This window comes from Epinephelus lanceolatus, chromosome 17 (assembly GCF_041903045.1).
Source record: "Epinephelus lanceolatus isolate andai-2023 chromosome 17, ASM4190304v1, whole genome shotgun sequence".
Taxonomy (NCBI): domain Eukaryota; kingdom Metazoa; phylum Chordata; class Actinopteri; order Perciformes; family Serranidae; genus Epinephelus; species Epinephelus lanceolatus.
The window spans coordinates 19,820,042-19,847,413 of NC_135750.1; the positions used below are offsets into that span (position 1 = coordinate 19,820,042).

The following is a 27,372-nucleotide window of genomic DNA, read 5'->3' on the forward strand; positions in this document are numbered from 1 at the left end:
ATCATGAGGCGGCTAGAACTCTTCAAAGCTCTTCATTTTAAGATGATCACTTGCTGTCCTTGCAGAAGACAACTACAATGATGTACTCCTCGGCTCTGTTTTGATGTGTGTGGACAAGCAAGGGCGGTTATTACGAGGCTCGACATCCTCGCAGAGCTGACGATATACAAAGTGGCTGCAGATATATACAGTGTTTCCTCTCCTCTGTCAAGTGGACATCTACGCAAGGGTTTTATGTGACTTACACAATGCGGGTTACATCATAATGAAGACAGTTTACATTTCCGCTTCATCTGGGCTAGCTACGAGAGAGCCTCGGTAATCCACTCATCTGGATGCATTATGCCTGTTGCAGTGAAGTAACCTCCGAGCGCATGAGCTTCTCTTCAAATGCATCGGTGAGGAAATCCACATCGCTAATCCTCAGCCTTAGTGCATTTATTTAACAGGCTTCGGATGGCCAGCGAAGGTTTACTGTTAGAACGTCTTCCTTTGGTCTTCACCAGCTAATAGCCACTGTTAATCAATACTGTTGTAAGTGCTTTTTAGCTCTCAGCACCGGGCTCATTTGTCAAAATAAAAGCCGCAAGAGCCCAAGGGACTAATCAAAAGGGATGAGGCAACAGGGAAATTTGCAGCTTGGTAACATGAGAAGGAGTCAGGGAAAGGATGGGGAGGGGCGAACCAGAGGCTCGAGCATGTTCAGCTGAAGCTTCGGATTACAACATGCTGGGGAAATTTGAATATCAGTAGAGTTTCTGTGCACAATGATCCGACATCCTCCATGTATTACATTCTCTACTTTGCAACAAAGAAAAATTCAGGTAACACTGCACCAGCACCGGCAAGACACCAGTCAACAAACGGGCCTAGATATGCGGTAATTGTCGTATTGCATTACGCAAAACCTCAGTCCTCAGTTGTACAATCAGTCCTCTTTGCCAAAGGAATGAAACTATGGGGCGCCCACTTACCCAACTGGTAGAGCAGGCTCACCATGTACAAAAGGCGGTGTCCTTGCCACAGTTGCTGCGGGTTTGCTTCCAGCTGGCAGCACTTTGCTGCATGTCAGTGTTCTACCTGTCTGAACTCCTTCATATCTACACACCCTCCCATACTCTTAGATCCTCTTCTGCACTCCAGCTCATATCAGCATCTGCCTGCTCGACTACCATGGGTTCTAGAGCCTTCAGCCATTCTGCCCCTGCCTTTGAATTTCTCTCCCCTACAACATTCCCAATTTTGACTCCCTTTTCATTTTCAAATCCCATCTGAAAACACACCTTTTCATGCTGGCATATTTAGCCTGATTTAATGGAGACACACATATGGTGACCTGCACTGATGATGACTTGATAATGATAATTATATACCTAATATTTTTATTTTTTTTGTCTGGTCATTTTATTAATTCTTATTGTATATTACAAAACTGTTTGATTTTATGATCTATGGATATGTTGCTGCTTGTTTTTTTTTCAGCTGTGTCTTGTAAGGTGTCATGGAGTGCTTTAAAAGGTGCTTATAAATGCATTATTATTTCTTTATTTTAAATTATTATCCCTACTCCCTCTCCCCCTTTCACACTAAATCTGTGCTATCAAATAAAGACAAAAAAACAAAACAAAGAATATCTTTGAAAAAAGGAAGGAAACTATGAAACTTTTTACCAACTGAATTTAAATGCAACACAACTTTAATGGTTTAAACAGAGGCATTCAACCAGGGGTAAAAGTAAAAGAGAAACATCTTTGTTGAACTTAACACCACAGTAGAGACACCAGTATTCTGTATTTTGTGTGGATGTATTTTCTGAGTATATTCGTGGATGTATCCTTGAACATGTATTTGTGCTATCTGTTGATGTATTTTTGTGTATGGATTTTGAGAGGTATTTTTTGTGGATGTGTTTTCTTTATACTATTTCAACTTTTGAAAAACCTCCTGTGGACAAGTGTTGCAAATATGCTACAAACACAAAACACAGCGCATCTGGCTGTTGTGCATAAATATATAATACTAATGTTACCGTGATGTCCATACCAAAAAAAAAACTAGGCTAAACTACTATTATATTTATCTTATCATGAGAATAAATTTGCAATGTGTCACTTTTTTGAAAAGCTGGATTCAAACTTGAAATATTATGAACAAATAATCTAAAAAAAGGTTAGCACCAGCAAATGCTCCTATTTAATTCTATGGCTCTTCACACTGAATCACTGATAATAGGGAAAAAAATCTTTGTTTAATAAACAAACTCAGTGAATTTATACAGCACAATTACAATCTTCACACTGGCTCTAATTGCAAAGTGATTTTATGTTTGGTTGGGTAATTATTCCAGGAAGTCGCAAGCTACCGCACCCATTTTAAAAATTAAAGCTTAGCAAATTTAATCAACAAAATTTTGAAATTCAAGCTGTTTTTATTAATGAGTTTATTACAAGCATCAAAAACACAAGCGTCTGTAATTTAAATGCTCAGAGGGCACTAATCTCCCTCCGTAGAACCCGCTACAACTCTATTAAGAGAAATCCAGAGTGTGTGTGCATACGGCACAGGCGAGGATGAGATCATGATGGACAAACGTCGCTCTCATAAGAGCAGTCCATCGTTCATTGCTTGTCGCTTAGCAACAGAGACCTGGCGGGCAGACAGTAGGTGTGTGAGACAGAGTGTGTGGGAGGGGAGGTTTGGAGGAGGGGGGTAGAGAGAGGGACAGCAGCAGAGCAACAGGGAAGGAAAAGACACAGAGGCAGGCTGAGAGGAGATGTAACGCAAGACGCCCGTGGGGGAGAGGCGGCCAGAGTCGATACGTGAATGTTTGGACTGATCAGAAAAGTGATCATTTAAGTTTGAAAGGATGTAAACACTGGGGTGTGTTTGATTATGATTAAATAAAAAATATTTTTAGCACCACAGAAGAAGATAAAGGAACTCTGTTAACACAGCTTCCCTTTGAAAGCTGTTTTGTTGCTGCCTCAAAAACAATTTTCCTCCGCTGGTCGTGCTGCTGTTTATAGACACTCACTTCACAACGGCTTTCCTGGTGTGTGCACAGAAGCACTGACAGAAATGAAAGCGAGATACAACACCTCAGTGCTGTAAATCAAAAGACTGCTAAGTAATGCACCGCAGGTCTTTTGATCAGATTATATTTCCTCCAATTTCAACCTTAAAATAATCTGGTTACGGTTCTGACATGACAGCTGCAATAGTCAGAGAATAGCTTTAATCTTGTTATTTTCAAATTATTGTGTGCATGTGTGTCATGCGATAGCCCCGTCCACAGTGTTTCACCACCTCCCACCAATAATCCAATCTCCATGAATTCCTAGAAACAAGCAGATGCAGGAAAATGGATGAACACTTTAACGGTGCAAAAGGCCACTTGACTACGTGACATTTAAAGACATACACCTCTGCACGAGCCCACAAGCACACACGCGCAGCAACAGTAACACCTGATCCTTCTTTTGTTTTCAGTAACAGAAAATAAAACTTGATTTCCTGTGCAAATCTGTGGAGATAAAGCTGGATTTCTAGAGCGCGTGCTAAAATTTGTCTCAGTGTTTCTGAATATTCTTATGAGCTGATGTGAACTGAAAATGACGAGCAGTTTTGCCATTCAAGAAATTTGCAGCAAAGAACAGGCAGCACAAAGCAGCTCAGCAGTTGGCTTCACGGTACAAGTGCAGAATCTGTGCCAAAAGGGAGACAAATAACTGGACACTGATTAAAACACGGGAAAATTGAACAGAGGAACACAGGGAACAGATTGTGTGGAAAATAAGCTACTCACTTTCAAAGCAGATACACGCTCACACATGTAAGAACGTATTTCCATGTCGATATACACATTTTCAACACAAATAAAAATTCATATATTTTGTTAACACAACTGAAAATGTCAAGGTTAGACTCATCTAATCTTTTATTTCCATATCAAAGGTGCTGCGGTGGGCAAAGGAAGGGCGTTCTAATAATGCAGGTGGCAAAATACCAAAATACCATCACGTTATTTTTAGCTCGTTGGAGGGTGAAAAATAGTCCAAGTGCAACCTTGGTACACACTCAATCCTCGCGGCCTGGGCTTTACAAGACATATATTCTCCTGCATTGGTCTAATGTCACCAACAGCAGCCAAGTCTCAAGGAAATCTCAATGCCAAGGACAGAGCTGTGCTGGGCTAACTTAAGAATGCCACAATTCGGATTGAGCTTTATGGTGATCACTCTTGAGCGAGCCGCTGCTTTACATACTGTGTCATTCATTTCATATGCTGTCAGTCAAAATGTAGGCCTGCTCGAAAATTCTCCTGTGGCACACGCACACACTACATAACCATGATCTCCAGTTGCATTTCATCAAACCCATTACTGTTGACTTTTGTTTCAAACAGCATCCTTAAGTAAACTGCGAGGGAGCGTGCGCCGATCGATCAGCACAGCGTGGCTAAACACTCCAAGAAAAATAGCGTAACAGGAGACACTCTCTCCACCGACTTGCTGATGGAAAATATCCAAGGGATCTCTATAATGGACCCAACTGACAGCACTCTAATTCAATCACGTGTGTCGCAGTTGCAACTAAGCTGCCTCCAAATACCCCCCCGTCTATTTTAAACCCTGTTCAACAATGACAGACCGCGAGGACTCCAGTATGCCTGAAAAAACATTACGCAAAAGGAGAGAAACCAAACACCGCCGGGCTCTCTCTGTCTAGCATGTGTGAATGTGTATCTGCGTGTGCGTGTATGTGCAGGGGTACATGCCTCTGCGTCGCTTCGGAGTGCCATGGAGACTCATTTTCTGTGTTTGTCCTATCACATATAGCTGTGTTCAAAGTGTAGTCGACCAGAAAGAGGAATAGGCACAGCAGAATGTGATGCTATACAGAGATTGGTCATATAATGCAGTTACAGCAGACATGGTTCATTACCTAGCGGGTAGCAGATAAAAGAAAAAGAGAGAAATCACGATATTGTTTTGTATTTTTACACAATTCAATCACCTCGAGGGCAGAATAATCTCACCATGTATTCTTATCTGTATCCACTACAGAGAGAGAGAAGCAGGAGACATATTTGAATGGGTGTACAGCTCACTGGTAAGATATAACACAGAGGTTATTTCTCCTCCTTCTTAATCAGAGCACACTGGTGCCCTACAGCTGTTGTTTACTATTAAAGCAGGATTAGGGCCAAGTTTTGCTGGGTAGTTCCAGGAGACAGCGCTGATCGCATGGTCGTTCCCAGAATGCCTGGGTCTTTCAGGTCATTTCCTGCGGAGTGTCAAGCGAGGGGGGACAAAGGCCCTCTCCTCCCTTGCTTTCTAGCCACAAGACTAGAAAGACAGTCACGAGGAAGGACAGGTAATGCCAGAGCAAACACTGTGGCCCTCGGATCAAGAGCGCTGCTGCAGATGTATAACACACGTGCATTGTGAAAAACAGCTTGAGGGATTCTTTGTTATCGATTTATGAATATCAGGGTAAAGAATGCCACCTCCCAGCTCAGTCCTGGCCCAATCAATAATGCAGTTACAGTATCTGTGTCCACACAAATGAACAACACACTGGCGCCTCCATTATTCATGAGGGATTCCACCTGTAGCACCTCAGCTGTATTATATTTGTCCCATAGGAAGATTTGCAGCAGCTCCGTGCAGGCCATTAAATGCGTGCACAGAGTAGCAGAGGCACCACACTGGTATTACAATGTTCTAACAATGGAGCTAAAACACTTGTATAAATCATCACAGACCATAATAACTAATGGGTAATGTCTGTGTAAAGATTTATTGATTACCACTGATGCAGCATAATGATACAAACAAAGATCATCAACATCATTAAAAAGCACAGAGTTAATAATGAATGTATAATTTTCAGCCATACTTGTACAAACAAGAGTAGATTCACCTTTAAAACCAGAGCTCCCAGCTGTTGTGTGTTGTTTTGTTTCCCCAGAACAGAGAGCAGGACAGAAAGCATCTCTCCCCGCCAGTAATTGGAAACAAAACAAAAAAAATGCAATTTGCATGTGAACACTGTTGACACAGACAGGGACGACTTCTGAGCACCAAACCCTTTGGTTGGAAGAATTTAATTGCTTCTTTTTTTCCTCCTTAAAATCCCAGAGAGCTAACGGCTATAAATGTGCACATAGAAGTGAGTGTGAATACAGAGTTCTATCACTTTTTGGCATGTAATAACAGTGCTGTGGAGATGTGAACTCACCCGCTAAGCCCTCTAACATGGCAGGGCTATTACTTTCACTGTGTCACAATAAATGACCCCGGCAATCAGGGGGTCACGGCCGCTTTACGACAGAAAGCTAGAGGAGCTACAGTACAGTGCTACCATGATTCAGACTGATGCTATATATAAGTGGCACATTGCATGCATGCGGAGGCAAGCATACGATGCACTGGTGGCACTGTGCCACACAGGCTGGGGTTACTATGACCAGTAAAATTAAGTTTAAATTTAACTTTTTGGGAATATGCTTATCCAATTTTGGGACCAGTAGCTTCCTGGAGGTTCCGTTGGTTGCCAGGCAACAGACATGAAATAGTCTGGCACATACCCCCCCCACTTTACCATTCAGTTTTTGCACAGTAAAGAACAGGGTTGCAACAGTATGAGATTTTCACGGTACAATAACCTTCTTAGAAAATATTGCAGCTTCACCGAATCACAGTATTATAGGATTTATATTATCATCAGTCAGAATGACCCTTAAAGGAATCAAAACGTAATGTTATTGTTGGTTGATCAAATGGTTTATTACTATAACTGAAACTTGAAACCATATTTTTAACGGAAGTGTGTGTAAAAAGTCTCCCCTTTGAAAATCCCTTAAAGGGTAGATTCTCTGTCGACAAAACGTTAGTCGACCAGAAAGGTCATTAGTCGGCAAGAATTCATTGCCGGACCTCGTGTTTTCCGGGCGTTTAAAGACGCTGCATGTGTATGGCCCCTAATTTCCAGGGCTGGTACCTGCAGTTATTCCACAGGCTAGTTAATAACATGTCGGGTGGGAAATCCAAAGTGTGGGATCATTTTGAGAAGGTGAAGGATGAACCCAAGGTGATATGTAAACTCATCTTCATTGGTCGACTACAAACATGATGTATCATCTGAAACATGGAAGTAGCTACATGCCCATTGGCCCACAGCGTCATTAACAGGCGGCTCGCTCAGTCTGTGACGTGCACTTGTAGATAAAATATAGGCCTATGTTAATGAAGGTTCATTAGTACGGTTTTGTATTTCTCTGTAATGTAGCACAGTGTTAACAATGTTAATACTGTATCGCTTCAGAGATGCTGATAGGCTGAATTTTTGTAACTTCTGGACAGCCAGGATCACTGTTAGCCTCTGTTTTGGTCTTTAACCAGCTGCCTGCAGTAGCTTCATATTCACCATACAGACCTGACTTTGCAAAATGTCCATCTTTTCCTATAAAACTTTCCTCCTGACTACTTTTCAGAGCACCAGTCGCTTTCACACTGCCTTCCCTCCATGTCTGCAACACAGAGGTTGCACTGAAAAGCAAACCACCACCTGTGTGGCAAGCACAGCCTAAATGTCAACAGACTCCTAATGCTTTTAATGGTGTGTGAGTGGGTGTGTGTATGCCTGTGTGTGTGTGTGTGTGTGTGTGTGTGTGTGTGTGTGTGTGTGTGCTGTATGTGTGAATAAAAACAGCAGGGCCAAGGCTGGCCCGGAGAAGGCAGTAAATCACATTATGCATTGCAATCTCTATATATCACAGCCACTGCCATTCTGCCCACTGGCTTCCCACTGCTGTTCCAAGTCTCCTCTCTCCGTATCTCACTGCTCTAAAAAGACAAAAATTTAAGACATCACAGGATAATACTCATGAATTCATAATGTTTGCGTTCAATAAATGTTCCTTTGTGTAAAAATGTCCTGTCGAAAGTAGCTGCGGTGTAACAAAGACGCTCTCTTTCTTTGTTATTGGACCAGCGTGTGGAAATGGACGTAATGACTAGACTCAGGGAGGCTGAACAAGGCTAAGAAGGATCCTCTTTATCTATTTATAACAAGGAGATGTATTTCCTGACTTGTGTGTCTTTGTTCTTATCGCCTAGCATGCATTTTTAAATCGCATAAACCCTGTATTTCTCACACCCACACGCACGCCTCGCCAAGAATGGGCTGCTTTGATCGACAGGGAGCGTGGCAGTGATGGTCAGAGGCTGCGTGTCAGAGTAATTACAGAGCAGCCATGTTAGTAAGCCAGGTCTAGTCCCACAGGAAGACGAAACAGCGGTAGTGCAGTGCATAGGTAGGGTTTCACCTCAAAAGGCGCTCCCGCCTTTGTTGTGTTCACCGGACTGTCATGTGAGAACATGCAGACGGCTAATTTCTCCTGTGACCCCTTGTCAACTTTGACCCTGACCTCTTTCGAGACAGGTGAAAGGCTCCTTTTAGGTCAGGCTCACACCGCAGTTTTCCATTTCTGATCCCCCTAAGCAGGGGCCAATTCCCTAAAGGAGAGGGATAAACCACCCGTGAAATAAAGAGAGAAGTAACTCACCTCTTATAAATTGTCAAAAACAGACAGCTGAGGATCACATCTATTTATCCCCTCCCTGCTGTCTATCTTCCTCCCCTTCAACCCTCTCTTGTCACGCTCTCTAATTCTGAGTGACTGGCGAGGGCGAGTCTTTTCCAGTGTTTAAAAAAAAAAAAAAAAAGCAGTGTTTCCACATGTCATCAGAGTGTGATATCACATATGATCTGTCCTCCTGTGTTTATATCCCTGAGGGTAGAGGACCAAATGAACAACAAGGCCTTCCCAGCAGAGACCCGTCTTTTTCTGGCTACTAAATTCTCAGACTGTAACTCCTTCGGGGGAACACAAGGGACACCCGAAGGACAATGACAGATGAAGATGCTGTGGGACGGGGGAGAGGGAGGGAGGAAGATGAAGAGAGCGATGGGTCGGCCGTGAAAGGGGACAAGAGAAGAAGAAGAGAGAGGGAAAATAACTGAAATTTATAAGGAAGCTACTACAGATAAACCAAAAACAAATGATATTAAGTTAACAAAAGGGAAATTACAGAGGATAGGCTGATACAGGGAAACAGGGTGAATGCCTGTGGCTTCCTGAAGGTCTGCCAACCTACTTCTGTTGCTCATGTTCACTTGAGACAATGTGCAGGAGAGCAGCTGCTACGCTCAGCAGTCTCCTATTCCAGCCCCTTTCAGAGATCGGAGCACGGGCCAACGAAACTAATCAGAACAATACACAGCCTGTGTCCATCAACACCACACAGCACAAGCACCCGCTCAATCAGGATGCCAATCATAGAGCAAATTAGTTCTTAGGTACTTAAGATAACCAGAAATGCAAAGGATAAGATAGAGTGAAATCTTAAGGATTAAAACTTAAAAGGTTAAGGCTGCTCTCTAACACTCACTTTGCAAATCTAAAACCTTAGAATCCTTATATAAATTAACATGTGGATATTTGACACTCATGTAAAGCTGAATTTAAATCTCCCCTAATATGTTTTTCTTTCTCCCAAAATGTAACCATGTCACCAAATCTCTTATCGGCTGTCACAATTTCTAAACAGAAACAGTTTAAGAGGTTTTATTAATGTCTCCGCTAAGTGTTCTTCTCACTTTGGTCAAGACGTAACAAATGACAGCACTCAGGAGTGTGTTTCTGAGTCTTTAATGCCCCTGTAAAGTCTCAATTAAATGCCTGCGTGGGATCCAGTAGTTCTTTCAATCGCCCACTCCCTCAAGATTTCAGACCATTACTGCCTGTTCCTACAGATGTGCCAACCCACTCCTGCAGCCCGCTCCTCAGATGTGACCACTCCTGCTGGCAAAAAATGTTTTTGATACAAAATCTCTCAGCCCCGTCCCACAGGAAAAATAAGACTCATTAGCCCTCATGGGTTCTTTTAATGTCATGTTTTTTACAGTTACTCAACTGTTTTAAAAGACAACTTTAGAGGAGAATAAGCCTCGCTTTCAGGCTGCAGTTGTGATTTAAAATCACATTAATGAACATTTCCTAATCCTACTAATTGTTTATAGCCAATTAAAAGATATACTGTACTGATCCAAATGTAAGGTGTCATGTTAAAGTAAAATATACAGTAATAAAAATGCAGTTATCAACAATAATATTTCCATTTCACATCTCCACACGTTGGATTCAGCTGTTTTGTTGCCTTTTTCAAAGCAGAAAATTTGACTTGACACAGCAGGAAAAGCAAAGGGGGAACTAATAACATTAATTATGCAAATGGTGAGCCAGCATGGACAACACCAAAGATTCAGGACTGGTAAATCTAAATAGAATGCAGCCGTTACTAATGTCATTAATTACACCTGTGCTTTTCCTGATAGGACATCAGGGCTGCCCCTAACAGTCGACCAAACACTAGTCGATCCAGAAAGGCCATTAGTCAGCAAAATTTCAGTGGTTGCTCAGTCGGAAAAAAAACAACAACAACGTCTATCAGGAGCTGCGGCTTGTCAAAATAAATCAAACCTATATGACTGAACCATGTAGGAATTTAATTTGAAAGGACAGACACAGGAAGTGGCCACGCTCAGCAGTCAGACAGGAGTCATGTTAATTTCCAGGGCTGGTACCTGCAGTTATTCCACAGGCTAGTTAATAACATGTCGGGCAGGAAATCCAAAGTGTGGGATCATTTTGAGAAGGTGAAGGATGAACCCAAGGTGATATGTAAACTCATCTTCATTGGTCGACTACAAACATGACGTATCATCTGAAACATGGAAGTAGCTACATGCCCATTGGCCCACAGCGTCATTAACAGGCGGCTCGCTCAGTCTGTGACGTGCACTTGTAGATAAAATATAGGCCTATATTAATGAAGGTTCATTAGTACGGTTTTGTATTTCTCTGTAATGTAGCACAGTGTTAACAATGTTAATACTGTATCGCTTCAGAGGTGCTGATAGGCTGAATTTTTGTAACTTCTGGACAGCCAGGATCACTGTTAGCCTCTGTTTTGGACAAACATGACATATCATCTGAAACATCGAAGTAGCTACATGCCCATTAGCCACTTAGCACAATCATTTAATCACAATCATCTAATTTGTGACATCTCACAAAAAGATGACAGCTCACACTCTAAAAAGACGTTAAAAGCCCCAAACTATGTCTACTTACACGTCAACACTGAAAATGAAATTTTGATAATCTGTATTCCAGAAGGAGAATTACAAAACGTCTATTTTAAGTGACCTAGAAGTGTGTGGCGAAAAGTCCAAAACACATAGAAAGTAGCAAAAATAGCCTTGTGTGTGGCCGTAGTTTTGACTTCAGGTTTATTTTCCAATGTAAAATGTCACGACCAACTAACAGCAATCAACATTTCTGGGATTTTTTTTATCCCTTTTTCTGTTTATGTTATGTGTTTATGTCAGAAAATAAATAATTTTGGGGCTTTTTCCCAAATAACTATCGACAGTAATCTCCAGTATCAATCAGATTCTGGTACCTCTTTTTCCTGCTATGCTTCTCCTGCTTGGAGTTGGGGGAAAATTTAACCAAAATACACTTAAGTTAAAAGTTACTTATAATCCTTTTCTCTTCCTTTTACTTAAAATATAAGAACATATATCTCACCTGCGTGGCTTGGCAAAGTGGGGCTGGTGAAGCATTCCTACTCACAAAGTCTGAAAAGATTTCCCCTGAATGTTGTTTTTTGTGGCTCATAATCTTAAACAAGATTATATGACATCACGTGTTCTGGCCGCTTGATTCCTGCAAGCTAAACTTTCCAGTGACATGAGAAATGTTACATCCATGACATTTATTGAGCGCATTTAAGCTCCCTGAAGAATGAATCCTGTCGATTCTGGACACTCATGAGCTTCCTCCCGGGGGCACCCCTTAGGCCAGAATGTCAACTTTGCACATCATGTAATCTAATATGCATAATCTAATAAGCAGTTTGCCATGAAATGTGCTGAGCAAACGCTCCCTTGGGGATAAACCCTTTCCCTTCAGCCCCACTCTCATGACAAACTTTACATTTTTAGCCCCTCTGCTTGTGTGCATCTAAAAATAGCACTATTGTCAGTATGTTAGTTACTGTCTGTGCAACACTCGCCGAGAAAAGAGATATTCAGATCGTCCTGCAGGCACCACCAACACTCCACTGCTGTTATATTAGCAACCTGTTCACATCCCTGCTTAGTGTCAACGCAGGCAATTAAACCCTGCTTTTGAGATGCGATGACTCCAACTCTTTGTTCATTCACTGAGCATTAGTTTAAGAGCTGGGAGCTGCTCTGTGAAAAGAGATAGCTCCAAAATGTTCATCAGATGTGTTGCTAGAGACTGCATCTATTTGAACAAAGACATCTCAGCAGCTTGTAAAACTTCATTTATTAGGAAATTTACTTCAACATTATTTTAGAATATAAGATGTCATCATTTCAAAAGGCTGTTCTGATTCTTAACCAAGCATTATGTAAGAGCCAGATGACTTTTTGCCATCTGTATTTTTATATTAGAAACTACAAAGTGTTTAAACAAAGATATAAAAATGTCTGACACACATGTATGAGAGGCCTCGCTCAGTCTGCCTTCCTGAGCTCTCCATGGTGCTGAAAAGCTTCACTTGTGCAGAATAGGTGAGGCCCATGATGGTCATTATGTTTAATACATCCTGCCAAAACACTGATACGGAGCACAACTGCTGTGTGTCACCGTGACCAACGGATTCCACGTCTCAGATGAACACCGGTCAACGTCATAATTGAAGCACACATTTTAACAACAGACCACAAACTACCCAGAAGCACCCAGAGTGTGAATCCTGACTGACAATGGCAAAGAAAATACCAGTGAAATAACACAGTGAGCCGTAATGACCGTCAGTGCTGAAAGAATACTGCAAATGACTTTCTTATCATACATCCGCCCGCCATTCAGAATCAATTGTGTTCTCACATTTGACACATTTCTGAGCCGGGTGTCAACAATGCTGCAGTCTATTTTGGATTCAAATAATTACCACGGAGCCACATTTCTGTAAGTTGACCTCCACTGAACTGATATTGCCACATTATTTTCGCTGTGATACAGGGAAACTGGCGCTGCAATTTAATACAAAAACACTTCAGCATACTGATCCACAATTCGATGTACTCTATGCAGCTATGACAAGGAAAGGGAGGGATGTGTTCACAGGCAACATGCACACTTCTAAGTCCAAAGAATGAGACAACACATCTGGCTCTGAAGCCATAACAAGCAGCTTCATAACAGACACCAATTACATGATACATGAGGAAAAGCACATACTGACTGAAATTACAGCCAGACCAATTAGTGTATGCCTGTATTTCGTGTGTGTGTGTATGTGTGTGTGTGTGTGTGTGTGTGTGTGAGCATGTGTGCAGTCGAGTGTATTCATTTTCATGGTTTCTAATGAGGCTCATTAAGAGAAATAAACAATTATCTATGAGAATCACTGACATCAACACTCAGAGCACATGATAATAATTATAATGGACTTATTTGTCCCCTTGAGGAAATGTATCATGTTTTTCATTGCTGTGTCTGATTTTCGTAGCTTCCTCTTGCTGCTTGCAAATTTGCAATTTCTTGGATAGCAAAGGCGTGACCCGCCCCTCTCCCTGTGATTGGCTAGTACTGGTTGCCTTGCGTTGGTTAGGTTAGCTGGGTTTAGGCAAGAGGAGTGAGACTGGTTAGAATGTCAGATTAAGCCATGAGTCATGCCTTCGCTATCAGAATCAGAATCAGAAATACTTTACTGATCCCCAGAGGGAAATTCTGATTTCTTACAGTCTCTCCAATGTAAAGAATAGAGAATTATAAGGAGTAAGAATCCACCCATCCATCCATCCATTTTCATCCGCTTATCCAGGGCCGGGTCGCGGGGGCAGCAGGCCAGGCAAAGCACCCCAGTCGTCCCTCTCCCTAGCAACGCTTTCCGGCTTCCCCTGTCGGACCCCGAGGCGTTCCCAGGCCAGATGAGATATGCAATCCCTCCAGCATGTTCTGGGTCTGCCCCGGGGCCTCCTACATGCCTGGAAAACCTCTAACAGAAGGTGCCCAGGAGGCATCCTGATCAGATGCCCAAACCACCTCAACTGACCTCTCTTGACAAGAAGGAGCAGCGGCTTTATTCCAAGCTCCCTCCGGATGTCCAAGCTCCTTATCCAAGCCACCCAATGGAGGAAACGCATTTCAGCCGCTTGTATGCGCGATCTCATTCTTTCAGTCACTACCCAGAGCTCATGACCATAGGTGAGGCTTGGGATGTACCAGTAAATCAAAAGCGTTGCCTTCTAGGTCAGCTCCCTCGTCACAACAACGGTCCGGTGCAGCATCCGTATAACTGCGGATGCCGCACCAAACTGCCGATCCATCTCATGCTCCATTCTAGACCCCAAGATACTTGAACTCCCTTGCTTGAGGCAGTAATTCTCTCCAAACCCGGATGCCCTAACCCTTACTTCAGAATCGGACTATGAAATAAAAGTATGTAAAGACAGAGTAATAAAATACAGTAAAATAGGAATAAAAATGTGCACTATGCTACAATGTTTAACACTAGTTCTTAAGATATTAAGAATGAAATATATATCCACACTGCGCTATGTGCACTGGGCAACATTACACTGTAAAGCTTGTATTCAGAAATATAAATATGTATTGCATTACATCCTTGGATACTCAAATATGCATGTTGCTGAAGGTTGAGCACCTGGTTGCTTCCTGTTTATAAAGTCCCAACCTCATCTGCAGGCTGTGTCCAGGGACATCCCAAGCACAGAAAATGAGCAGAAAATGAGAAAATACGGGCAGAGGGCAGAGTCTCTGCAAATAAATACACCAACCACACACTTGGGTCATGAATGATAACTGAGAGCGATTCATTTTGTATGAGTCTATACATTGTTTTTCAGAAAAAAAAAACTGCACAACATATCTTTAATTTATAGATATAGGTACAAGCACGCAGGAGAGATGTCAGAATGATGGGTCGTAACAGCACAGCGCCCTGAGCAGTTAGGGATTTGGCACTTTGCTCACGGGCAGGGCCGCCCATAAGGGGGGAAGAAGGGTAAAGCTTTCTGGGGCCAGCAGCTATGAGGAGGCCCATTGAGGCCAGCACTAATCATGTTCATCAATCATGTTTATCCTTAATATAAGCAAGGATAACTACATTTTAATTTGAACCTAAAATATTAACTATCATTGGGGCCCATTTAGATCTTTTCAGGGGTCCAGCCATATCTGTGGGCGGGCCTGATCAAGGGCACCTCAGTAGGTGAACTGGCACCTCTCCAGCTCCCACTCCACACTCCATACCTGGTCCATGCGGGATTTCAACAGCCCAAATGGTCCCCAGGAGGGCAGCGAGGCAACCTAATAGTCTTCCAACTGCTGACCAATTATAGCGTTGCTTAATCTCAATGGCATAGGCTGTCAGAGAGCAGCTCTGCATTATCATCCATCTTTAATGAGCCGTTCAGCAATGAACCCATGCACTCTGTGCATCATCTGTACATGATGTCTACACATGCTGTCATTTCGGGCTCAACACAAGGCTCATCATCTTACAAAGCTCATGTCACTCTGAAATTGGTCTCGCTTGCCTCGCTTGGTTCACGTCTAGATACATTTCACAGCTTTCAGAGCAATGCCGGGCAGCAGACGGAACCTGAGTGAGACAGCACCTTCTGGGATTTCACTTTTGCGAGCATCAAACAAGGCTGTAATTGACAGCTGGGCTATTCATTCTGCGCAGCCACTCTGGAAAATGTCAGAAGAAGTCAAGAGGTAAAATAATTGTATAGCAGGCCCGCACACTTTGGCTGAACAGGGTTCAGCGTGTAGGCCGACCTTCACTGTCAGTCAGACTTGTATTTCCCCATAAAAAAACATTTTATTAGTGTCTGGTGCTCACTTAACTAACAGACACTGACTGGGACGCTGCCAAATGGGGTGCAATGTTAGCGTTATAGCATGGTGGCTATGAAAGCACATTGCTGGCACACAGAGAGAAACTTGAGCCTGCTAGGAGAATGACAATTAGCATATTAGCTTAGCCCCCTTAGAGGTTAATTGAGACAGGTTGCTGAGGGCAGTGGCTGTGGTGGTGGTGACGTGTAATCCTAACACTTTCCTGTCCGGCTCCGAGAGCTAGTACGTGCTTGTGTGTTCACCCACGGGGCCGGACTCACAGAGCCACGTATGTTGCTATGAGAGAGGGCTGATCTCTAAATCGGAGGCAGAAACACCGCCTGCTGAGATCTTTGAAGGTCAACGCCGTGTCCTCTGCACACTCCCTCTCTCTCTGTCTCCATCTCTTTCCCTCCGTGCATCAGTGCACACAGCTCAAAGCAACAATTATAACGTTAACCATGTTTTGATGTCCACATATCAGGGCTCCGCTGGCTTCTGTGATTTCTGAGGGTGGGCGGTAGGCTGAGGGGAGTGGAGGAAAGATGGGGGGAGAGAGTGGGAGATGGCTGGCTCTGCCTGATAATCCGCACCAGAAAAGGCTAGTCCCAGGGCGTTGCACGTGCTGGTCTGCATGGCTGCTATGAGTCCATGCAATGGCGCGGAAGGCTGGGACATTTAACATTTGTGTATGACAAACCAAACAAACAAACAAAAAAAAATACTTTATGGCTAGATATGAAGAGTAGTTTAGGACTAACAATGCACATAGACTCTAAGCATATTGAGCAATTCAATCCGAAAAGAATGCTTCTCACGTTTCTCTGCCACTCTCACACACAGAAACACAAGCACTGGTAGATTTGAGACATAAGTGAGCATGAAAATTAAGCTGCAAAGGACAGAGTAGATCATTGACAGGTCAGGACAAGACATGTTGCCGTCCATCTTAAACTACAGCTTAAATCCGTGTTAAAACACACAAACAGTTGAGAATAACATCATCTTAACTCTTTTTTATCGCTGAAACTGCTGCAGTGGTGTCAAATTTGATTTCTATGGCCTGGCTATAGAGAGAGCACCCACCTACACACACACCACACCCACACACACACACACACACACACACACACACACACACACACACACACACACACACCCTGATGTTAAGCAGTTTAAGGACAACAACAGCTGAGGAAGAAAGCTGGTAGACTAGAAACCATAAGCCATGATCCCGCTGGCTAGCCAGGCACTAGCTAGCTATCTCCCTGCTGCAGGCCTCCCTCGCCAGCTTAGCCTAGCCGGTCTCAACCAGCGGATCTGTATGCAAATGGTTTTCCACTGCCAGTTCAACTAGGCGAGGATCAGGTGGCTTAGACTCTATCACACATTTCCAACGAGGGGAATGCCAGTCTAGCACTCTTCCCCCATGTGGAGCCAGGTATACCCTTCCCCTCTAACCTTTAACCTCGGAATACTTCCTGGGGCGTGGAAGTCCTTTTAATAGTGCGGTGACTGGCCAAAGAAGACATAACAGCATGACAGCAGGGGTGCACAGTTTGGGTACAGGGGGGTTGACCTCTGTGTCTGCCTCATGATATACATAGTCAGGCCTGATATATAGCCTCTCCTTGTCCGTGGATTACCATACATCAGCATGGCACACTACAGTTGTCCCTAGATGGCCATCAAATCAGGCTCGGAGAATTAGGGATTAGGGTCGTGAAAAGGGAGGATCTCCACTGAAGATATAACTCATGAGTCACACATTCCATATTAGAGCAGTGTGAGAAAAGACAGTTAATCAGTGATGCTACACAGAGAAAGATTGTAAAAGCTCACAATAAACTGACTGTGTGTTGCTGCTTTCCTCTGCTTTATATCATTGTAACTGAATATCTTTACATTTTGGAACATTATTTAGACAAAAAAAGCCATTTCAAGATGTCACCTTGTGCTCTGTGAGATTATTATGAACATTTTATGGACTAAATCAATAATTAATTAATTGAAAATATCTTTAGTTGCAGCCCTACTCCTGATGAGAGGCGCTGGGGACAGGCATGTGTGCTGTGGTGGAAACTGGTCATGCTTTGCCCTGGGACAGCTGTGAGGCATGCTCACTCCCAGCAAGTGTCAACAACACATGACAAGACACATGCAACTCAACCACTGGCCACAAGAACATAGTAGTCTGCTTGCATATACATTCCTGACATGACATTGAAAACTAAGTAAGGCCCAATCGCAATACACCCCTATCACTTAGCCCGTTACACCTCCATTTTGCGCTGTGTGCTTTCAATATTTTACAGAGACACACTCGTCTTGTGGCCAGTGTTATGAAATGAAAAATCAGCAAGGAGCAACAAAAGAAACCCATAACTGTAGTTTCTTCATCAATAAAGATGTAAAAATTACAATAAACACCAGATTATCTCAGTTTAATGTCATTTTATTTGCTGTGGGCGCAGTGGTGCAGTGGTTTGCATTGTCGCCTCACAGCAAGAGGGCTCGTGGTTTGAACCCGGTGTGAGGGAGCCTCTCTGTGCAGAGTTTGCATATTCTCCCCGTGTCAGCGTAGGTTTTCTCCGGGTACTCCGGCTTCCTCCCACAGTCCAAAGACATACAGGTTAATTGGTGACTCTAAATTACCCGTAGGTGTTAATGGTTGTCTGTCTTTATGTGTCAGCCCTGCGATCGTCTAGCAACCTGTCCAGGGTGTACCCCACCTCTCGCCCAATGTTAGCTGGGACAGGCTCCAGCCCCCCTGCTACCCCTAACAGGATTAGCGGTTACAGAAAATGAATGAATGAATAACAAAAGATATCGCTAAAATGATGTCGTCTGCAATGTGACATTCTAATTGTGGATTTATGCAAGACTGTCCTGCATTTTGACATACTTCTATGTCATATTCCCTCTCTCATGATGCCATATGGCACCCGGAATTTCACTAATGTCCAGCAGCAAAGTTGCTGCACTTGTTGCCTCTCCTCTAATGTCAGCGCAGACTGGCAGAGTAGGTGCACGGGTAGCTAATGTTAGCATACACAGCACTGCTAGTGGCCTGGTAATGAAGCAGTATTCTTTTTTATTTGATGACTTGTTTGACTGACTGATAGCGTGAAACTTAAGTTGTGAACAAATCAAGAGCATTTTGACAACCGCAAAAGGATGCCTATAGCTGACGCAAGAAAAACCACAACAGCAGAAGACAGCATATCCGAAATGTCCAGCAATGCTCATCCCGTCTCTACGTAAGCAACAGCATCAATGACTACCAGTGACGTATCAGCCCCTCATAACTACTTTCTCAGGGGCAAGGTGGCATTTAAACACAAGGCATTGGGGTAAAAATAAGAAATGGAACTGGGCCTAAGTGTATGAACATTTAACCTTACATGCACAGCAAGTCTTTCTCAAATGTTTTGTGCCATCCAATGGTACTACTGTACTCATCAGGTCTTTGCACATTTAATTTCTTCAATTAGCCCTGGATTTCAATAAGCCAGTGTGGGCCGAGCTGGGCCAAGTTAGGCCGAGGGTAGAGAGAGCAACAGCTGATGTCAGGGTGTGTGCTCTATGCTGCTCTGGCGAAATGCAGCTGGTCCGTTGCCAAGCAAAAAGGAATACACAGACTCACAACAGATCCTCTCTGCAGGCACCTCCGCAATCCATTCCACTTAATGGTAAGCACACTGACGAGTGTCCCGGCAAGCCTCACTCACTCTTCTGTGGATTTGTCTTTTCCTCGTTACATACGGGGACACAAATGTAGACGCAGAGTGAGACACATGCAAACACTGGGGTGGGTTTCAGCCTCAGGTTTGAGTAATTGCTCTGCAGTGGACGCCAAGCCATTGTGCATAAAAATCAATATCAGTCTTCAAGTGTAGGGAAATGCTTTGTGATGATTTAAAATTCAACGAGGCTGCCATATCTCGTTAGATGTCTGATCATAAGATTTCTCCTCGCGGTTTAAAGGAAACTGATTTTCCTTCCCACCTTTAAACTGAAAGCCATTAACTGTTAAGTGATAATAGGTTTACTTCATCATGAACCCTCTGACTGCAGACTGACACGGGTCAGGGGAAATGGAGCGCAGGCACCAGATGTGTCCTCACCCCACCTCTTTATTAGTCGCATCACAGAAGCAGAGTCTGGCCTTCAGTGAGGAGAACTGAGGCACAGCACATCAAACTCTCATTAGATAAGATGAAACTTTAATGATCCCATGATTGCCATGGGGACACTGGGCTGGAGCAGCAGCAAACAAACATGAGAAACAACATGAGCTCAATACAAATCATCTCAGACCAAAAAATAAAAATATAACATGCACTACTCCATCAACACTTGAGCTGTTTGGACAGAAACAATTGCACAACCTGACGGCTGTTGGCTCCAAAGTGCACATAAAACACTCCATGTTGCACCTTAGGGGGCTGAGGGGGAGGCTGCTGCACTGAGGTGAGGTGGGAGGTGTATTTTTGTAGTCCTCATTTTTATCTCACCATAACACAGCGATACAATGTGTAGTTTGGTGCTTGGATTGAAATACATGACAGTCCACTCTGACTTGGCTTGTACGGAGCCTCTGTATTGTCAGCTCAGTGCAGTTTGCAGCTGATACTGTAACTGTACTATAACCACTCCAGGTACCTTTAAGATGTACTGCTTTATGACAGATGTCAGTTATTGCTCCATCACACATCTACTACAGAGCTGCAGACTGCACAACATGAAACTGTCTTCTACACACCTGTAGATGCTCTCATGTGTAAAGTAACACAAACTATTGGTAACCCTCATCTACATTACATCAATAAAACAGTATCACTTAGTCAACAAGCAAACTGGTCAGTCATGTGACTTTGCACATTGGCCAATAGAGCACATTGTAAGTTATTGCTAACAGCATTAGCTGACATTAAGGTAATAGTTCTGCTCTTTTGGAGGGTGGGGTTGTATGAGGGTACCACCAAGAAAGCTTCACACTGTACTGCTATGGATGGGGGCAGCCACTTTAAAAAACAGTACACTATAATTAGAATATTTTCATCACTTTACGTTGCTGTCAGACAGCCCTTTCTGATGCAGAAGCCGTTAAAGGATTCAGTTCACCATTTAAGCTCTTGTCAAAGCCACCAGACCCCATTGAGAAAAACAGTAATTTAAGTTGGCTGGACATATGAACTGTTGATCTACCAGTGCTGCACTTAATTCGTTTGTGTGTGTTATTGTGAGACTCTGGTGAATCCGAATTTATCATTTTAAACAGCAAAGTTTCCCAATAATACTAACAACAAACTGATCGAGGCAGCAGTAGACCTGCAGCTCCTGTTTTCAGTAATGTTAAATTACTGTTTTTCTCAATGGGTTCTGGCTCTCAAGAAAAAAAATCAACAATTTCAGTTCCCTGTGTAAAATCACTGTCTGATGGCAAGGTAAAGTGGTGGAAATATTCTCAATATACACTTCAACTGATGTAGATTTCTTTCGGCTGGACTTTTTTTAGGGGGCTAAAATACATTTTGTTGCTGACCCCGCCTCCACAGCATTACATTGCTTAGCTTCTGTCACAGTACTCCAGCCTGCTTCTCCAAACTGGGGGTGTTCTGGCTGACATCCATTGTATCAAAAACAGTACAAAAGGCACCTCCCAGCGTCCAAGGGAGCGGATGTTGGAACAAAGAAACATGTGGCAAAGTAAAAAAGTCTGAGGAAGCGCTGTGTGGCTCGGAACTTCACTCTGCATTAAAATCCTTCTGAACGGCTGCTACTTAGGGTTTGGAGTCATTTGTTGTTGTTTTTTACAATTTTTTTTATTGTATGTAATGTAAATACTCCAAAAGATCCAAATTCTTCCCTTAATTTGCTCACAAATCCATAAATTAAGCCGCAAATAAGGATTATTTTTAATATTGATTAATCTGCCAATAATTCTCTCAGTATCAGAATTGTAAAATAAAAATAAAAATCACAATCACAGCTTGCACAAAGTCCAACTCTGTAATTTCAAATCACTTTTTTGCTCAACCATCAGCCCTTAACTAAATATATTCTGTTTAATATAAGAGTTTTTGAATAAAGCAAATCTCACAATTAAGAAGCTTAAACCAGAGGAGCATAGTCAATTTTTTTATTTTAAAAATGACATAAAATAATTATTTTATTATCAAAATTGTTGCCTATTAATTATTCTGTGGATAGATTAATTAATCAATCGACTATGTGTTTCTGCTCTAACAAAAATAATAGTTTAAACAACTACAATTTCACTTTTAAATTATATATAACAAGCAATGCAATAAAAAAATCTTATCAGATGTACAGACTATGGCTCACCTCTGATATCTCTGTACTATTTAATCCCAGTAGGTTGAGTTAAAGATAATCTGCTGTTAGCAGATTGGTTGGATCTAATTAATTATATGCAAACATTTATTGGAAACTGCAGTGTGAGTTAGTTTAGTCTGAGAGATTCATGATGTCAGCAGATTGCATAATTATGTTTATTCCTCAGCCCTACAACAGACCATGTCAGGTATTTCTATGTCTTTAACAAGCCATGTTTTCACGGAGCCATTTTCTCCACAGGCTGAGGTGCCATTCATGTTTGAACAGAGACTGGTGCCACGAACGCACAGCCTCTATACTCCTCCTCCCCACACATCCCAAATAACAGAGGCATCATATAAGAACTCCTGGAGGTGGCATGACGCAGAGTGGATAACTAGACCATTAGATAACCATACAGCAGTGAAGCATCACGGCACAGAGAGCAGCACGAAAACTCCACAAATTCAGCGAGACTACAAGACCATAGGGAAGGGAAAATAGAGCAGGCTTATATGCTAACGAGCCTCGCAACACGCCAGTGGTTTCCTCCACTTCAGTATCACTGAGTGGTCGTGCTTCCATTTCTGTCAGTCGTGCATATGCATTAGCATTGTCTTGAGTGAGTCTTTCCCTTAGTAGGAAACCCCTTATTTAGCATGTGTAAAAAGAGGGTGAAATAATGAAACTCATCCAGACAGTCTGAGAGCCGCTGTTTGGGAAAATCGAGTTAGGAATGTGGTTGATATGTGATTTAAAAATGGCATTTGAGCACTCTGGAACACCCCGCGGATAAATGATGCCATAAATGTTGCCATAACTAGCACAGTGTTGGAAAAATCAATATAGGTTTGTTTGCTATTTTATTTTATGTTGCTTTTTTAGTCCACCCGGGAGACAGCACCACAGCCATAAAACATTGTTGTGTCTGCGATACAATTGTCCTGTCTTGTTTTTGGGAAGATAAAAGAGGAAAGGTGATTACACCTGGTTCCTAAGAGCAGCACATCTCAAGTCACCATCAGACCACTGGCTTAGAAGAGTCCAGATACTGACGACTCAAAAAGTTGCACTGAATATTTAAATTTCTCTTTGCTGCCCCTACTTATCTCATTCCGTCTTCCTGTATGATGTCCATGACCCATGACCTCCGTCTTATAATCCTGACAGCAAGGAGGGCCATTTAAAAGAATTAGGACACAGCTGTGTGTCAGTGGCAGAGCACAGGAGGACACTATGCAATGCAACACCCCCTCAAACCCTTCGTCACCCTCACACCCCCTGTTTCCACTTCCTCCTGTGCCTCTCTCAGAGTTTCCACCTCTATTTCCTCGCCTCTGACTCCAGGTTCCCAGTACCGCCAGCGAAAGCCCACTGACCCCCACCGGTGCCAACTATGCATCCTGTTTCTGACACATGCCAACTTAGCCGGCCGCACTAGTCAGCTGAACACAGATCCAGTTTCCCCTTCTTAATACTCCTAACAAGCCTTTTCCCTCCGCAGCCAAGTGTCAAGCCCACCAAAGTCACCCAACGGGACGGCTCTGCCTCCCGCACACGGCAACACAACAACACAGAGACTGAGCAGCGCCAACAGAAACATGCTTTCTTTTTTTCTTTCTTTTTTTTTTTACCGTTTCTCCTCATTTACGAGAGAAGAGATGCAACCAGATACCCACCAGCAGCCACAAGATGGATACCTCATTATATTTGCATGGTTTACTTTCAGCACTTTCCGAGCAAGATGGTGAGAGGCATGAAGGATGGCATATGGTTTGGTGCCATTTCTGATAGTGGGATCCATGAGCATAGCAAAATGACAGGAGGCAGACAGCCAAGTAATAGCCTAAATAGCATACTGGGCAGAATTATCTCTCGGTGTAAATAAGAGCTGTTTAGATGGGATGAATTTGTGTGAGCAGACTCGGAAATAGTCTGAATCCCAGAGGCCTGATTGTATTTTAACTCTGATGTAAGTCTCTACTTGTAATTTTCAAGATGGCAAGGTGAAGACAGTTGAAAAGCAACGAAGAAACATATCTGATAGGGGTTTTTGAAGCATATAGTGTGGGGCTGAAATCAATGTCACAATTATATTTATATAGCTTTCATGCATCAATATATGTGGCTTAAATGTGTGCAAACCAGCATTTGAAATAAGCAAATTGATGTTAAATCACTGTTGTGCAAAAATCTCCATATAAAACCTTCACCAACTAATTTTGTTGGATTTAATAAAACTTAAAAGAACCATTTGAGACCAGTAAGAGGAAATGAGATAGGGATGCACTAAAAACCAAATCAAATACCCAAATGTTTTGCACCTTACGGCGTTCAGCATTACGGAGCAATGAAGGCTATTTTCTGCTGTTATCGTCAGTTAAGGATGATGACTCCATGCCCTGTCTCCCACCTGTCATACCACCAAACAGAAATGGGCAGAAAGGGGCCAAGGCCACCAAAAGGACATGGCAGAAGAGCAGCAGGAGCACGGCTCATCATTACAATTGGACGCAACCCAAACATATCAAAGGACGAGGAAGCTCAGCATCGCTCTCTCTTTTGTGCGTCCATCATTGTCACTATTGCACACTTAAACACAGTCGCACTGCCACAGCATCTCGCCATTACCTGATTTCATATTAAATATCTAAATATTTTCCCGTCCCAGGCACGAATCAAACATGTTAAGGCCATGTTTTGCACACGCTGAGCAACGTTACCTTTCCACTGGCCCTCTGCTTATCCAGGGGACCACTTGCACTACACACAAGTGTGTGAGTCACGCATGAAGCAGGCTTTAATACACACATGAATCAGCCATGATTCATCGTCAGAGCAGGCCACCCCAAGCAAAGTAATGGACAGTCACCCTTTTTATCCTATTCTATTTTTATTTCTGCATCAGTCTGCAAACAGGTTACCTCCAGAGACATGTAATGTGCAGCAAAGACACATCCCAGGACTCAATATTGCAGAGTTGTTGCAAAGCCTTGTTGTTGTGGGGTCTGCATGAGGAGTCCCACTGGCCTTCATTAGGTCTCACTGGTGGAATGTGCAGGATCATGTGTTTGGCTACATGAAACTAGGCCCCCCTCTAATGTCTACTTTCACCCTAGAAGTCAGGAGCTGATGTGGCATGAGGACACTTTGATGTACGCTGAAGCAAAATAAAATGAAGGAGCTGCTCTCCTCTCATCCCACCCATATCTGTCATTCAACCACCCCCTTCATTCAAGAGTGGGAGTTGGTAAACACAGCCAGCGGATAATAACAATCACATTCAAGGGATGCATTCATGATAAAGCCACTGCAATTGGCACTTGATGTCTAGCATGGTGGGTGCAGATGATGCAGATGATGAGGAAGCCATCAGATTCAGCTCAGTGGCATGTCACTTGCACAATGAGGGCCAATGAGGGACACAGAAAAAACAAAACACATTATGATGCGTTTAAAGACATTTCACACCTTGTGGACAAACTAGCAGCCGTACCTTGGATTTGATGTTGCAGTGGCAGCAAACAGTCCACAGATATTTGAGGGTCCTCCACAACAGGATGATGAAGAGACCCCCAAAAAACGTCACCATGGAAGAGGCGAGGAATGCCCACCACATGCGCTGTCCATTATTGTCGCAGGGCACCTCGGACGAGAACGGGATGACAACGTCTTCCATCTTGGATATCACGATTGAAGAGTCCGGATTTATATTATTAATGATATTACTTGTCCTCATAGAGCTGTCGCTGCCATGGGGAACGGTGCCATCTGCCTCAGCTAGCATTTAGGAGCCTTGGAGAGCCTGTGCCAGCGTCCCCAGCCCCACTCACCAGCCATATTGCTTGGAAAAAAAAAATCCCCCTCTTCGCTGTAGATTATGTTCACCCACCCGATGGAGTCTCTTTTTCTGTGTTTTAGCAGCCAATGAATTGTTTATTCGTGACAGCGTGAGGCACCGCACACGCGAACCTGACTAAAACAGCGGGTCGGTGGCCCTTGGTGAGAGGCATTTAAATCCGCAATATTGACGAATCTTCAGCGCGTCTCAGTCTGAGGGGCTCTCTGGCTCTTCCACACCGAAAGCCATGGTGAAGACGGCGTCGTCTGCAGCCGTCGAGGCTGCCAGTGGTTCCTTTGGTGGTGGTAAACAGCGACAGTGAGAAATGTAAGCAGCCTGTTCTCGGCGAGGCGACCTCCTCTAGCCGTCTTCCATTCAGGGATCCTGTCGATTAGCAGGCGGAGAATTCGATCGATCGATTTCACTTTCTCAAAGCGACTGTGCAACAAAACCACAAAGACACACACTTAATATTACACTTGGTTTCGCTGCCTCCGCGGCGCGTAAAGACTACATAATCTTGCGGATGTTTTTCGCTGTCAATTCTGCGTAAAAAGGACGAGCGCTCGGGTGGATGTCACCGTCTCCATTCGATCCCCTGCAGCCCTGGCACGGAGCGGCCAGCTGAGAGCGCCTGTCAGATCCGCTCCAGAGGAGAGCGGGGAGATTTACAGGTAGGAGGGCGGAGCGAAGCGCTAATAATAAAGATGGACAGAGGGGCAGTGATATCGCGACGATGTTTATTCCAAGTGCCGACCGGTCTGCGCTGCTTGGGTGTATAAAAGAGGTAGGATACAATTGCGCCTTTGCGTCTTTGATGCGCGCCAATGACGCACGTCGCAAAAGAAAAAAACGAGGTGGCTTTGAAAAGCAGCTATATCGATCAATGATAAATTTTGGTGTTATAGCTCACTATATAAACATCACAGGAAATGATGAATCCCCACACGAGCTGTAGTGGCACCGGTGGATATAGAGTGACAATAAAGTGAGGCTGACTACAACACTATCTATTTTTGTACCGACTTTTCATTAAACATAGTGCTCCCCCTTTTTCAATTACTGAGTCTGTGGCTTGTCATCCATGGATGATGGGCGTCCCTGTTTTCATTTTGAGAAATGAACTCACACACACAAACACACACACATATGCAGAGGGAGTGTTATGAATGTCCTTCCCGGTCAATTACTGTAATATGCTCACACTTTT

General features: G+C 43.3%; 1 protein-coding gene across 18 annotated transcripts in view; it reads right to left on the reverse strand.

The window, feature by feature from the left end:
• Positions 1-26,927, reverse strand: part of kcnma1a (potassium large conductance calcium-activated channel, subfamily M, alpha member 1a) — a 185,411-nt gene extending 158,484 nt beyond the window's left edge. For all 18 annotated transcript variants that reach the window (XM_033613123.2, XM_033613113.2, XM_033613101.2 and 15 more), the window contains exon 1: positions 25,818-26,927. In XM_033613123.2, coding sequence (XP_033469014.1) covers positions 25,818-26,108 — 291 coding nt within the window. In that variant the 5' untranslated portion in view covers positions 26,109-26,927. The remainder of the gene's footprint in view (positions 1-25,817) is intronic.
• Positions 26,928-27,372: the final 445 nt, after the last annotated feature.